Genomic DNA, 16,082 nt, shown 5'->3' on the forward strand with positions numbered 1-16,082 from the left:
GATAGAGACAATAGACAGCGGCAGGCACTGATATGATCAGATCCAGGAACACTAGGGTGCTGCTGCATATGTCAGCTCTATATAGATGAATAGAAAGGAATGCTGCATGACAGTGCAGGTGTTTCTACAGCCAATTCTCCTGCTTGTCTGTGTTTCTTTGCTCATTCAGTCTCTGAATCAGCTTGTGCATTGACATCAGCATAGCTTGAGCAGCAGTATGTGAGTGCAAAGGGGGGAGAAGGAGCACGCAGGCGTATTGTGCATGGGTGGGGAGGGGAGAGATGTGGAGCCGAGCAGCCTAACGCATCCTTATTCACCTACTGTAGTGGCTGCTCTGCCTCTCCTAGGGAAGAAATTAACCTATTCCTGTCTCACTGCAGACACCACCCAGTTAACCCCACACTCCTCCTTCTACTCCAGCTTGCATTAAGCATCCTCCATCCACAGCACACGCACAGGACCAAGTCCGGAGGAGACCGGCTTGCACAGAGAGGGAATTTGGCTGCTCTTTTCCCTGGTCCTGTCTCCTGGTCCTTCCCCGAGCATCATGTCTGCAGGGGGAGATTTTGGAAACCCACTGAGGAAATTCAAGCTGGTCTTTCTAGGAGAACAGAGCGGTAAGTGTTCATCATGTCAAACGATCCCAAGGTTTGCAATGTTTAATGACCATTTGTTTCTTTTACATCAAATATCTGTTTTTATTATTAATATATTTACTGTATCGGAAATAGTCCGGCATCTTCCCAGCAGTCTTCCGTCATACCTCAATGTCAGCAGGTCCTCTGTCTGCAGGATCCACCATCACCATTCCAGCACCCCCTTTCCCCTCCCCATCAGTGGAAATACCTCATCTTCTTGGAGAGCCCCAACCCCATTTATAAGTGTGGAAGGGGGGTTCAGGTGAGGTTTTTATTAACCCCTCCTACACTGATGCAGAAGTGTAACCCCCCCTGACAGATTACTCTTTTCTAGCGCTCAACAACAATATGATTAAATATGTAATTTTTTGAAAGCTGTTCTTATAACGTAGGATTTGTGGGTTTTATTCTGGAACCTTGATATTATTGCATGATGGTTGTCCACAGGGAAAGAAAAATGAGGAAAAAAATGGCAAAATTGGACCCCCTCACTGATTAATAGGTGACCTCAGCAATAAATACTTTGTTTGCTTGGCAGAGGCCTTATGCTTGTGGCAGAAGATATGCATACGACAGGTCTCCACCTTAAACTGATTTCAGGGACGCTGCATGGAGGGAGTCAATGTATCCTGTATGCCTTATCTATTGTATAGACAAATAGATTTTTATAACATAGCAGGTTGCAGGCACCCTATGGAGTAATGTAAGGTTTGCTTCAGTTGGACACACCCTTAATGACTCCGGGGATATGTGCGAGAGACACACACAGACGGCCTCACACTCTTATCTGTAGAGGAGGATGTGAAATGATGTTAGTCAAGGGTGGTATATGTTTATAGAAGCTGGCAGAATATAGCACACTGTCTGTCTCACCATGTCAGATCAGACGTGCTGAAATCTTACATATTCTTCTATTCAGTATGTCATTCCTAAGATTTTCCATTAAAAATAAAAAAACGTAAGGCACCCCAGACATAAAATCATCTTTGCTGGATTTGCCCCGTTTTCAGTTTGCATCTTTAATCCCCAAACATAAAGAAAAGATAATTCTTTAGGGTTTTTACTGGCTTGGGTGGTAAAAGTGGAACTTGTTGCTGTTATTATAGGAAAGAGATCATAACAGCGTGTTCACATGGGCGCGATTAAGCTGTCGCATCTAGATGCAGCAAATCACCAGCAGATCCGATAGAGAGCTTCTGCTGTGGCCGAATACAAATTGGGGCGATTAGGTGCATCCGGGTTCTATGCAACCAGAGAAAACTGGCCCTGGATGAAAACTGTTGGCGTCCAGGGCCAGTCAAGGGCCCTAATCGCATGTAACCATTTGAGTTACTCGCAAACAGAAGCAGCACCGCCCATTTATTTGTACAGAGTACAAACCTGGCCACGCGGTTGTGGGTCATGGCTATTCACACTCAAGTAGTGCATGGGGCTGAATATTCTCTGACTCGGATTCTTGCTGGTGGAGAAGCTTATTGCACACACGGATGAGCCCCAAGGCTGGTTTCTCTTGCAGCAAAGGGAGGCATGTTTTTTAGCCGACTTGAAAATATATACTTACTGCCATTGATTAGATCTGAGCGTGGCTAGTGAAAGGTGGTGCAGGAATTTAAAGACAACCATCACTGGTTGCAGGGTGCTCTGTAAGAATGAACATATACAGATCTCAATGCCACTGTACACAAATCAATGAGATATTAAAGGTAGAAAGTTGCAGCAGGTTTGGAGCTGCCACAGCACCAACCAACAGATTGCTTGTGGGCCTATGTGTGCACTTTTTTTTCACCAGTGTCAAAAATACCATGTGGTAATCCTACTCGAAAAAAGATGGTCATGGATCACAGGGTGGCAATATATGACAGGACTTATTGCCTCTGTTTAGAAATCAGAATGCACAGAATTTTTTTTTTAAGACATAGAAATAGGGCTACACAATAATATGTCTCAGTGGTTGCTGCACACCATTAAAATGGAGATGTGGTCACCTTGAGAGAAGATGGTGCGTTCTTCAGCTTTATAGATCTAGGATATTCCCAGCTTGGAATGTCAGAAAGCACTCGGGGTCAAAGGTGACAGCTGAAGGCTAATATTTAGAGACTTTGTGACCTGATAAAAAAAAGTAATTAATAACTGAAAGCCTTTATGAGCAGCTGCTGAGGAATGAGAACATGAACAATTCTAGATATTACATTGATGGATGTAATGGCAGCGGATGGAGGGGAGGATGAGCTGCTCTTGGTGAGCAGAGGAAGAAGAAAAGATTGATTCCATAAGGCAAAGTGTATTGAGCAATGCACAGATACCCATGATAACCAGTCAGAATTCATCTTTCCTTCCACTGATCTGAAAGCCAGGAATTGAAATGCTGTGTATTGGGTGTGCCTGGTTAACAGCATTTCACTAATTTTGAGATTGAATTGATTGGGATGGTATTAATCTCTCAAAAGACATTTACTGGTGAACTGTGCTTTATTTTTATGAAGCTGTATGCATTGAAGTTACCTGTGATAAGTAACTAATTGAGATGGTTAATCTCTCAGAAGACATTTACAGGTCTGCTTTATTTTAATGAAGCTTTATGCATTGAAGTTACTTCCTTATTACGTATTTGATGAGCGATCCTTAAAAAAACCCGACAATCAGTTGAGATGATGCAGAGGTTAATGATAAGATGTGGAAACAATCTACTTAGTATTAAATATAAGGCTCTCTCTTGGATGTTAAAGGTTGCAGAGCGCAAATGCTTTGACTAACCTTTTTTAACTACCATCAAGCTGTGCATGCTTAATCCCAGAGTGTACCAATTTCCTTCTGGGGTAATCAATACTTAATGAGGACTTCAGTTTAATTCATATGGTTAATGGCTTCCAAATGATTCTCACTGACTTACGATTGTGCTTTGTTCTTCATGATTTATATCTCTTATAGAATCATACCTGAAATTTAATAAATTATCAAAATAATAATAATAATAGTAATTCCTATGGCTGTAAAAGAAACTATTGTTCTAATTAAAGTGTACCTGTCACTCTCCTGCAAAATGATAAAGAAGGGTTGCCAATTTGGCTGGGGATTGGGATTTGGGAGTGTCGTTTATCAGAGGAGATGCCCTTTCCTTACATTAAAATCATACTGAATCATCAGATAGTAAAGCACCAGCTATGGTGTTCGTGCAGGCTTTTGGTCTTTTATATTAAAGGGGAATGCTTGGTCATCTTATCAGGCAGCCATTTTGTAAGCAGACATAAATGATTTATACATTTTGCACATTTTAATATCAATATAAACATTTTTATACATTTTGTAGGTACAAGTAGCGGCAGCAGTGATGCATGGGGATCTTTGTGGTAAAAGAGCTGCTTGAACAGTGCAGAAATGGTCCCGGAAAACCAGAGTTGTTTGGCTCATGGGTGCATATTTCCAGCTCCTTGTTCACAATGTTGTACTGTAGAAATACATTACCAGGTAGCCTTGATGGTTCAGGAGCCTTATCCTATGCCAGGGTAGTCCTGGCTATGGCAGTCTACATCCCTGAATGACAATAGTGTTATGACATTCAAAGGCTCCAATGACACCATTGAACCGGTCATAGGGTACTTTAAGAGGCATATCTATAAAGCATCGAATTTGACATTCAGTAAACGATCTCTGCAGGTGAATATTCCAGGTGGATGCATTTTCAAAGACTGCGATTGATTCTCTTCCGGAGAATGTTTCTCTTCCGGAGAATGTTTGATAAGTCACATTTACTGCTTTATAAATAGACCTCTAAGTGTAACTGCACATTTGTACTGTGTCCAGTCCCCATTCCACCCCCCTCCACCTCATGTCTTATACTTACCTGTCCCCATTGCCATCAAGCCACTTGTCAAAGTCTAAAGGTGCCCATACTCCTATCGATTATCGTTCGGAAATCATCCACGAATGGTCTTTTAATACTAACTCACCGAATTTCGTTGATCGACAGAACTAATTTTCATTTGCACATGTGCAGTGTTCATGTTGTGTTTTTTTCGTACGAAAATGCCACTAATCTAAAGGTTTTCCAGCCTCACACTTCGAGAAAATTTGCCCAGGAGTACAGTAAAAACAATCGTTGGGTTCCCATCAAATGATCGATTATCGTTCGAAAGACCATTCGTGGACGATTTCCGAGCGATAATTGATAGGTGTATAATAAAGTATTATTGCTGCGGGGGAGGGGGGGTTGTTAATGTTGCCTGCAGGTTATTTTTTTAATGACTCTTAATTATTAATATTATTTCCTCCCTACGCAGCAAAAACCATTACCTCCCCCTGCAGCAATAACAATCTCCCCAAGGCAGCAATATTGCGCTACCATGTGTTGCGGTGCGGTCAGATTCATTGTGGCAGGGAGGGGGGTTTGGGGTGCCATTCAAATGAATGGCAGTGCAACACACCTGTCGCATTGTATTGCATGTTAGGTGTGTTGCGTGGTAGAGTGCGTTAATTGCACGAAACTGCTGATTAACGCACGGGGGACCCTGTGAGGTGGGCTGTACGAGGCCCCATGATTTCTAATGGCGACCCTGCCTCATTGGATTTGTAATTCCACAACAGCTGGAGGGCCGCAGTTTGCCAACCTGTATCCTAAGCTACCCCACCATGCATTTACCCAGGAAGGAGTATTAGCCAAGGGAGTGAGGATTGTTTAGGGTGTTCCCTCAGTCTGCCCCCCTGCATTGGGATACCTGGTGCAATGGTTTTGCTGTAAACTAGAATAGCTCACAGATTGATTCTTCCATTCTTGGCCAGTCCACTTTATTATTTCTACATTAGCTAATTAATTTCACAGGCAAAGTTCTCCTCGGTTGTTCAACTGTCAACACTGAATTGTAATAATGTCAAATAGCGCTCAGCTCTCTGACAAGCAGGGTGTTCCCGGAGACAGTGTTGGTGTTTGGTTAGCAAAGCTGTCAATCACCCCAGCCCAGGCACAAGAAAGTGTGTTGTGTATGCTACAGCGGCTACTGGGCCATCACCTTTTCTTCGGGATGCAGGCAGTTCAGGGAAGGACACGGCGTCTTTGAGAAGAATCCTAATGACCTGCTTCAGTCTGGGATTAATTGCTAGCGGGTACTTCAGCTCTCCAGAGATGATTCTCCCACAGCTGAAGCCAAAGGCATGCATGCTGGGAATTGCACTTTGCTGCATCACAGCAATTCATTTACTTCTATGTCTGTGCACAGGCATATCGGCGCTAAGAACAATAATTAGACTAGGTTTGTCAAACTTCGAACTTCTAGCTGTGGTGAAACTACAAATCCCATGATGCACCCGCCTCTGGGAGTCATGCCTGTGGCTGTGAGAATCTTGCAATGCTCCATGGGATTTGTAGTTCCACAACAGCTGGAAGGCCAGTTTGCCCACCCTTCTCGTCACCTAGTGACGAGAAGCATGGGGACGGCTTCCCTGCTAATCGTATTGCTGAATCCGAATTTCTGTTTCCGAATTTCGGATTCCCGTCCGAACTTTGTTTAAAAACTAAATGAAATCGGACATGTGACTTTTCTGGCCAATCAGATGTGGTTCTCGGTTTAATGCATCTGAATGGGTATGAATCCGAATTTTCGTTTTGCATTCTGGAGCTTCTGAATGTCATTTGGGTCTCAGAGCTTCAGCTTTAGTATTAATATCTGTATATGGGTTTTCTGTGGTGGGTTTTCACACTGAATATTCGTAAACTCTTCCGAAAGTAACGAAAATTCGGATTTCGCCCGAGTCCCGAACCGAATTGAATTTCATATCCGAATCCTGAAATAACGAAATATCCGAACCGAACCAATTTTTTTTGCAGCTTACATGTCTAGCGGGTGCCATAGCCAGCGGGCTATTGCAAATTGAAATAGCCAATAGCAGCCTAAATATTCACTTATAGAAGGAGACTCCCGCAACATCCTGGAGAGTTGGGATGTCTGCATTGTCATCATCCATTCAGTCAGCTTTAGGGCCCATTCACACCATTGCATTGTGTTAATCGCTATCATATTTGAACGACACCCCAATGCACCTCCCACCCAAAGCACCTCTCAATGCAGTGCAACACCTGGTACAGCAATACTGCACATTACAGTGCATGGCGGCTGGAAGGTGCATTGGGGTGACATTCAAACGAATGGCAATGCACCTAGCACACAGTGGCGGACGCTATGGTGTGAATGCGTATGCGCTATCTTTTCAATCACACTTTACTCAAATCGGTATTTGCTGCTTGTTGCAGCATAGCCAATAATACTGCGGGCGGGAGATATTTTTGGGGCACCGTTCAAACGAATGGCACTCAACGTACCTCCCGCATTGTTATCACACGGAAGGTGCGTTAATTGCACGGAACTGTGTGAATAATGCATGCAGATAGTGTTTTCTTGTCTTCCTCTGAATTGGAATTGCAGCATTTCCCTACATATTTTTATCATTTATTGTTCAGCAGTTTGATGGAATTTTCATGGATTTCAGTATTTTGTATCAATAAAGGTGGTTTCATTGAATGATAATTTAATTTGATAAAAGCTGTTAATGTAGTTGGAAACTTAAAAAAAAAAACCAGTGCAGTGTTCTGGAAGTTTACAAGCTTAAGGTGGCCATACACTCTACAACCATCGCAAGACCTTAGTCTTTCGATGGTTGTAAAGGGATTAAAAAAACGTACGATCTGCCTATCTTGGACAGGCAGATCGCACTCTCGATCATCGCAAGCCCGCCCCCCTGAGGGGCGGGCTTCCGATGACCGCAATGCTGAACGGGCAGTGTGCGCGTGCGCACACCGGCCCGTTCAGCATTTATCTTCCGAGCACCGTTCTAACCAGCCGAGAATCGTACGATTCCCGGCTGGTTTTCGAACATGCTGGTTCGACAGGGGGAGTGGCGGCAGCAGGGGGCTGAGCTGTGGCAGTGCGATGGATTTTTACACTGGCGGGTCACAGGGTGAGTGGCGGCAGCAGGGGGCTGAGCTGTGGCAGTGCGATGGATTTTTACACTGGCGGGTCACAGGGTGAGTGGCGGCAGCAGGGGGCTGAGCTGTGGCAGTGCAATGGATTTTTACACTGGCGGGTCACAGGGTGAGTGGCGGCAGCAGGGGGCTGAGCTGTGGCAGTGCGATGGATTTTTACACTGGCGGGTCACAGGGTGAGTGGTGGCAGCAGGGGGCTGAGCTGTGTAAGATGTATACACACATACTGCACAGGCAATGTAATTCATCTGATTGTGCCATCTCTGGGCCAGCATATTGGTCCTAGATGATGTCTGAACAAAGATGGCCTGGACCTCTGGTGAGAATGAAATATGAAGGCATTGTGAGTTTGGTAATTGCCTGTACATTTGTTATTTACACATTACTTAGCATACATACATGCACGTAACACGAAAATAATATATCTGGAGCTAGCTCTGCTTTATTAGCGTAGTACAAATTGTAAAAATAGAGCAAGATCAAAACTTTGTCAGCCTTTCTTGACCAGATTGCTGTGGCACCCTGGGGTGCCTTCTGGCTTTGGTGGGGTGCCTTCAAATTTTTGCAAAGCATCATGTATTTCCACAGTGTAGGCAAGCTGCTGACCAGCACCATGGAAACATATGATGCTAATCCAAGGTGGGTTTCATGTAGGACCTACCCCAGCATTCAGAAGAGGGCAGAAGTCAAACTTACTCCAGGAGTGTTTCTGATGTGAAGGGGGGTCTGGTCTGAACGGCGGGCTCTGGTCTAAACGGCGGGCTCTGATGTGAAGGGGGCTCCTGATGTGAAGGGCGGGCTCTGATGTGACGGGGGGCTCCTGATTTAAAGGAGGTTCTGATGTGAACGGCGGGCTCCTGATGTGAACGGCGGGCTCCTGATGTGAACGGCGGGCTCCTGATGTGAACGGCGGGCTCCTGATGTGAACGGCGGGCTCCTGATGTGAACGGCGGGCTCCTGATGTGAACGGCGGGCTCCTGATGTGAACGGCGGGCTCCTGATGTGAACGGCGGGCTCCTGATGTGAACGGCGGGCTCCTGATGTGAACGGCGGGCTCCTGATGTGAACGGCGGGCTCCTGATGTGAACGGCGGGAGGGGGGCTCCAGATGTAAAGGGGGCTCTCATGTGAAGGGGGACTCTGATGTGAAGGGGGGCTACTGATGTAAAGGAGGCTCTCATGTAAAGGAGGCTCTGATGTGAAGAAGGCTCTTAATGTGATGGGGGTTCTGATGTAAAGAGGAACTCCTGCTATGAAGGGGGGCTCTGATATGAAGGGGGTTCTGATGTGAAAGGGACCTCCTGACATGAAGGGGGGGCTCTTGATCTGATGGGGAGGCTTCTGATGTAAAAGGGGGCTTGTCATGTGAATAGGGGCTTCTGATGTGAAGGGTGGGCTTCTGGTGTGGAGGGGGCCTCCTGATGTGAAGAGGGAATCTAATGGAAAAGGGGCTCCTAATGGGAAGGCGGACTCTGATGTGAAAGAGGGCTCCTGATGTGAAAGGAGGGTCTCTAAAGGAAAGGGAGCTTTTGATGTGAAAGGAGGGACTGTTTTGTGAGCTCCATGTTTTGATTTTTTTTTAGTATGGGGATCCCCTCTTAAAACCCATACCAGATCTAGGATAAGGGTCTGGTACTTTTTACATTTTAGACTGGGGTGCCCCGAGATTTTGCACACTTTGAAAAGGTGCCGACACAAAGGTTTAAAAACACTACTCTACGCAGTTTATGGGAGTCATCGTAATCAAATCTGTCATGTGGTTGCTCTATGCTCACTACTGCTCTTTGCACTATAATAATAAATACAAAGAAAACATTTAGCATTGTGTGCAGTTGAGTGGATAGCGAGAATTTAGTTCATGATACATAGCAGGTATTGTCCTAACCTCAAAATTACTAAGGCCATTTCTATATCTTAGGGAGTTTATCTTGGCAGAACTTGCCCGGCATCATTCCATTTTCTTCCTAGGGATATTTACTTTGTGGATAATGGCTTGTTCTCTTGGAAGGTCTCTAGGGAGATTCTACAGAGAGGTTGAAAAGTCCCTTCTGTCTTTGTTGCTATGTTACGCTACATCAGCGAGGAGCCTCTGACAGACCCTTTCGGTCAGTTTCAGGTTGCACAATTCCTTATATTGTACCAATATGTGGTTTCCCTGCCGAGGACTGCCAAATGAGCCGTTTTATCCTGACATGAGAGGGGGTCTGGAGTCAGTCTCCTCCTTTAGCATTCATGCATCATTAAGAATTTTACAACACGGCAGATCTGCAAATTGCTAATGGTTTATTTTGCCTGAATATATGTATTCAGATGTCCATTCTGCAGAAATATACAATAAACCACAATTGACTGGATTCCCAGTTGATATCCACATATTGGATAGATTGACATGCAAATATATGGCACTAAATGTGAGTATCGGGAATCCTGCTGATAAACCACTGAATATGAAGGAAGAGCAGTCCACCTGCATGATTACCAGTCTAATGGAAGCACAGGATATTGCATAAGAATGCATATCTCTTGGGGGTATGGGAATCAACTAATGGGGAAATGGGTCTGAAACTAAAAAAATAAACAGGTCTCTCCGCATTATTGAACCTGGCATTAAAGTGGAGGAATCAGCTTGATGTGTCAGATGACAATCAAGTGACATCGTCAGTAACCTTTTGATTCCACAAAAGCAACAAAAATGTCATTAGTTGTAGCCAGCTTGTGTATCTGTGATTTGCTGATTTATATAAATAATAATAATAAAAAATATAAAGCATGATAAAATCCTGTTCTGTTCCTACTCATCTATATTGTAAAGTAAAACTAAGCTATGTGCATATTTTGAAGTAGTACTGGTTTCCTTTATGACTTGGTGGTGACGATGATGATTTGTCAGTCTGGTGAAGGGGGGTATGGGGATATTCTGGGCATAATTGGGCTCTGTAATCATAAGAAGGTTAAGAACCCCTGTTTAAGAATCAAGAACATTGGAAATGAAATAATATTTTTCAGCCTCTCTGTACTGTATCACAGTAGAATCTTCTTAGAACAGAAGAAATTCTCACGTCTCATGCCCCACAAAATAGAGGAATATTCCTCATTTTATGACAGTGGGAGGGGCCACGTACATTGTTCCTTTAAAAGAGAACTATGGGGTAGGTGTTTTTCCCCATAGTTTTCTTAAGGGTCAAGGGAGGACATACAGGGCAGCCTTCAGCAATTTCGGGGCCCCTTACACGGCTTACACGGCTTTAGGCCGGGCCCCCCGCACCGCCTGCGTTTAGCATTGGGGCATTTTCACGAGTATGAGTACTTGTGAAAATGCCCAGTATTGGCACCGACTGGTAGCTTGTCATGAAGCCGCTGGATCGGCAATGTTGGGGCCCTGCGCTGCTAGGGCCAGGCCAGGCCTATGCCCAAGCTCAGTATATCATGAGCTACAGCTCGAGGTATACTGAGAACGTCGCAGCCGGGACGGATCCCGACAATGCTGTCGAGATCCACCCAGCTGCGTGATTGACAGCTGGCTCTGCCTATCTAGAGGCAGATCCGGCTGTACCCACCTCCTCCCCCATCACCGCTCTCTGCAGGGAGATGATTGAGAGGTGAGCGAGCGACAGTATGCGTTCGCTCACTTCCCGGTCTATTGAGCCGACATGTGACAGATTCATTGTCACATGTCGGCTCCAACTATGAGGATGAGTGTTTCTCACTCACCTCATAGTTCTCCTTTAAGCCTCATTGGCCAGATGCACATCCAATACCTTTGCTGTATAGTGCAATTATAGCCGAATATTATAGAATCATTTATTCCAGGCTGCATACATCTGTTTTGGACTATTTGGTCATCATCAGTGCAGTGTATGGAAACCATGGCTTCTATGAAGTAGGGCTTAGGACCCAATCAGCAAGTATTACCATTTAGGTTATGGTTAGATAGGTCAGTTCTTACTATTATACTTGCAGTCAGCTTAGACTGGCCATACACTAATAGATTTATTTCGCTCAGCAGAAATAAATTGAACAAATTCCTCAATAACGCTAAACAGCATTGATTGACGAATCTCCCTCATTGGGCTATTGTATTTTGTCAGTGGTGGGTGCTGATTGCCTGCAGTCACTGTTGAGCAAACAATTTTCGGCCCGACTCCTTTGACAAAAATTGATTGGTTACCTGCAGTCTTGGATAGATCATTGTCTCTGGACGCAATCTTTTCCGACTCCAATTGTTGAAATAGGAATGTATCCCTTCCTGAAACCTCTATACCTGGCCTCTATGTAGCAGATAAAATCACTGCAGACCGTTTTTATCACATAGATGAACTCAACAAATATTTTTCTCCACAATGATCTTTATTGCATGCAGCAGGTAATAGGATGCGGTAGATGCTGTATCTCAAATATTTGAAGGTCAAAACGAATGTTCTCCTTGCCTCATGTGCACATGTCTGGCCCAAACATGGCTGAATCTTACACTGAGAAAAAGCTGATGCTACATCATGCACATGGGAGGATTTACAGAAAAGCAAAAGTGTAATAAACTCAATGACCACTAGGTGGCAGCATACAGAATAATAACCATCTTAATACACAATAATACCAAATACAACCACATTGCCATACAACCACTGGAGGCAGCACACAATCTGCAGCACAAGGGCCACATCTGTACGGACACACCTGGGATTCCTGCCTCAAGAAACCATAGGTGTTTGCCGCCGGAATCCCCCGGCCACACATTAAAGCCTTGTGTGAATGTAGCCTTACACATTACAGACACTTTCAGAATAAAAGTGATGGGGTATTTCCACAGAAAAGATGAAATAGGGTTATGTCATGTGCACTGAGCTGGATGGAAATGGTGCACAGTGCATTTTTTATGAAGCTCCGGCCAGGTGTGAAATGTGTCAGCAGGAGGTATGTGTAATTGCAGTAAAAAATAGATTGTATATATGGTTCTGGAAAACTGTGTACAAGAAACAGATCCATGTAGGTCATAATTAAAAAAAAAAACATTTATTTTTCCAGGGACGGCCACAGAATGAAAAGCAGAATGCTACTGATAGCTCTAGGTGACATATTTATCCTTGAGGGTATAGATATATATACTGTATGAGGGAATAAATATTATTATACAGGATTTATATAGCAACCAACAGTTTGTGCAGTGATTTACAAGATGAAGGGAGACAGGACAGGTACAGTACAATTCAATACAGGAGTGTTAGAAGGACCCTGCTCATAAGAGCTTACATTCTATATGTAGCGATAACTCTCCGCAGGGAGCCGCTGTTTGCCCGGTCCACATCTAGTCGGTCTAGGGGTTGATCTCCAGCTGCGCCCATTAGCACTAACCGCCCTCCTCTGGTGTCCATAAATTGCCATCCACTTCAGTAGTAGAATGCTAAGTAAATAGTAGACTTGTGCGCCGTCCAAAAATTTGTTTTGTTTCGTTCCATTTCGGAACATCCCTTATTTCGTAATTCGTGTCCGAAACTCAATTCGGATTCGTACGAAATACGAATTTAGTTAGTTTTGGCACATTTTCGTAACTTGACGAACATTCGTTATGATGAAGTTAAAAAGCAAAAATACCTTTGTTAATATTGGAGTCGATGTGGTAGTTGTTTTTTTATCCGAAATAATTTCGTATTTCGGATAAAAAAAAACTACCATCAACTCCAATATAAATGTACTTTGCTTTTTAACTTCAATATAACGAATGTTCGTAACGGAACGAAAATACGTCAACGGAATTTCGTATTTCCTGCCTGTATTGTAATGCAACTGTCAGCAGCAGAAGAAAAAACCTCTGATTGGTCAACCAAACGAAATACGAATTCCGTTAACGGATTCCGGATCTGAATTTCGTATTTCGGATAAAAAAAAAACTACCATCAACTCCAATATATTAACAAATGTACTTTGCTTTTTAACTTCAATATAACGAATGTTAGTAGCGGAATGAAAATACGTTAACGGAATTTCGTATTTCCTGCCTGTGTATTGTAATGCAACCCTCAGCAGCAGCGGATCCGTATTTCGGATTAAAAAAAAAATCTTGTCATGTTGTTCAACCTCATTTACAGGGGTAATATTAGTTCCTGTTTCAAAGAAATTCGGATCCGAAATTCGTTGATGGAATTTCGTATTTCGGATATAATTCGGAAACTGCAATTCGGATTTCGGATGCTTCTGAATTTACGAATTTCAGGAAAATTCGTATGAATTTCGATTCGTAACAAAACGAATCGCACATGTCTAGTAAATAGTTTATTGAACATATTCTTTGGGAGAGAGGATATAGGGGTTCTAGGTGTCTAGGGGTAACCATCAGAAGCTCCAGACTCACCGGACCTTGTAAAAGTAGCAATGCAGATCCAACCGACCACATCAGATGACCACCGATGTACTAGACAGTCCAGGTGGATGCAGATCCTCAATCACAGGAAAGATACCGACCATGCTCTGAAGCCCACATGGTTCTAGGATACCTCAAGAGCTTGCACTGGTCCTGGTTCTCTTCCTCTTTCCATCTCTCAGGCCTCCTCCATATTGGAGGCCTCAGGGAAACCTATTCCCTCAGGCTGGGTTCACACCTAGGCGTATTGAATATGCGCGTTTGGAGTCGCACGTTTTTACCACAATTGGCGGTAAAAAAAACGCACGACAAACGCACGTTTCCGAGGGCTACTTGGCTGTATCCCAATGGAAACGCCTGACCAAAACGTAGGGCGTTTTTCCGCGAGTTCGTACTCGCGGAAAAACGCCCAGATGGGAACCATGCACATTGAAAATAATGGCATTTACCTGTTTGAGCGTTTTTCGGCGAGTACGAACGCGCGGAAAAACGCCCAGGTGGGAACCGGGCCTCACATCAGCCAAAGCCCACCCCCAGGCCTCGGCCTAGCCTGGGGGGCCGGCTGAACAGGACCCAGCCCTATTCCATGGCTGGTCCTGGCGAGAGAGAGCACATGGCAGCTCACACCAATATATGTAGTCTATCCCAGCAGGCACCACTGAGAGAAGCCCAGTGATTGGCTGCTGTACTGTACACATATTACAGCATCCACCATTGGCTGCCCCCCAATATGACAGAGTCTCACTCCGCCCAGGGGGTACAGGCAAGGCTAGACACCTGGGATTAACCATATAATTGCCACTACAAATCCAGCACGGCCGTCTACAGCCCTGGCTATCACTAAATGCCTAGTAGTCACATCACAAAAGGTGATGGGCGCTACATATACATGAGGGTGGGTCAGGTTAACATTTCTGCTAAGATGTGGCCTCCCAGTCCGGTTGATACAAAGGCAGCCCAGTCTTTAAAAAGAAACTGACCTTGCAGTGCAGGGGTAGCCTCACTAATAGTATTTCCCCCTGGGGTTCTTCTAGTGTGCATGGACTTTTGAGATCCTTTTCTTATGCAATTATGATGTGTTTGCGTTATGATTGCCATGTGTTTCATTATCAAACTGATCATAGATTGCATTTACCCTGATTTCTTAGATTTAGATAGACTGGGGAAGAAAACCTGTCAAGGTTTATTTTTAGTCTGCGTCCCTATTTTTAGAATGCTACAACTGTCATCAGAACAGGAGGTAAGGGTAAATCTTCCAATGGGGATGCCTGTTCTGATTCTACAATCTCCTTTAGGTCTACTGTCAACTACCTAGTGTAAGGGCCGGCCTGACTGGATACAAATAAATGGATTGCCTAAGTTTGTCCTTATTATGCATTGTTTTTAGTAAATCTATAGAATGGAGGTTGTATATTGTATGACCAGCCTACTCTATCCCAAAAAAAGTTTCGTCCATGCATACACATTAACTGAGTTCAAATACAGTGGTACCTCGGTTCACAAACTTAATTAGTTCTACGATTCTGGTCGCGAACCGAATTGATCGCGAACCGAATCAAATTTCCCCATAAGGTTCAATGTAAATAAGGTTAATCCGTTCTGAACCATATGTAAATTTCTGCTTGTCACATTCATTACCGCTCTGCACTTTCTTTTTACCACCATACTGCCTCTGCACTTTCTGGTTACCCTAATTACCGCTCTGGATGTTCTTGTCACCTTCATTACTGCTCTGCACATTCTTGTCACCTTCATTACCGCTCTGCACATTGTTGTCACCTTCATTACTGCTCTGTACAGTCTTGTCACCTTCATTACCGCTCTGCACATTCTTGTCACCTTCATTACCGCTCTGCAAATTCTTGTCAACTTCATTACCGCTCTGCACTTTCTTTTTACCACCATGCTTGCTCTGCACTTTCTTTGGAGCCATGCTGGATTGAATAATACTGCACAGTACTGTGCTAAAAAGCACACAAAAAAGCTTCACAGCAAGTGTGCACAGGTATGTCCGCGACTGCGATCTCTACTAGAGGAAGCCAAGACCCAGGGGCGGAACTACCGCCGGTGCAGCCAGTGCGGCCGCACCGGTGCCTGAGCCTGTGGGGGGGGGCCCAGTG

General features: G+C 44.3%; 1 protein-coding gene across 1 annotated transcript in view; it reads left to right on the forward strand.

The window, feature by feature from the left end:
• The first annotated feature begins 260 nt into the window (after positions 1-260).
• RAB6B (RAB6B, member RAS oncogene family) overlaps positions 261-16,082 on the forward strand; it is a 50,709-nt gene continuing 34,887 nt past the window's right edge. Inside the window, exon 1 of the mRNA XM_018555334.1 lies at positions 261-617. Within this exon, the coding sequence (XP_018410836.1) occupies positions 548-617 (70 nt within the window). The 5' untranslated portion in view covers positions 261-547. The remainder of the gene's footprint in view (positions 618-16,082) is intronic.

This window comes from Nanorana parkeri, unplaced genomic scaffold (genome assembly GCF_000935625.1).
Source record: "Nanorana parkeri isolate BGI_ZX_2015 unplaced genomic scaffold, ASM93562v1 scaffold192, whole genome shotgun sequence".
Classification (NCBI taxonomy): Eukaryota; Metazoa; Chordata; class Amphibia; order Anura; family Dicroglossidae; genus Nanorana; species Nanorana parkeri.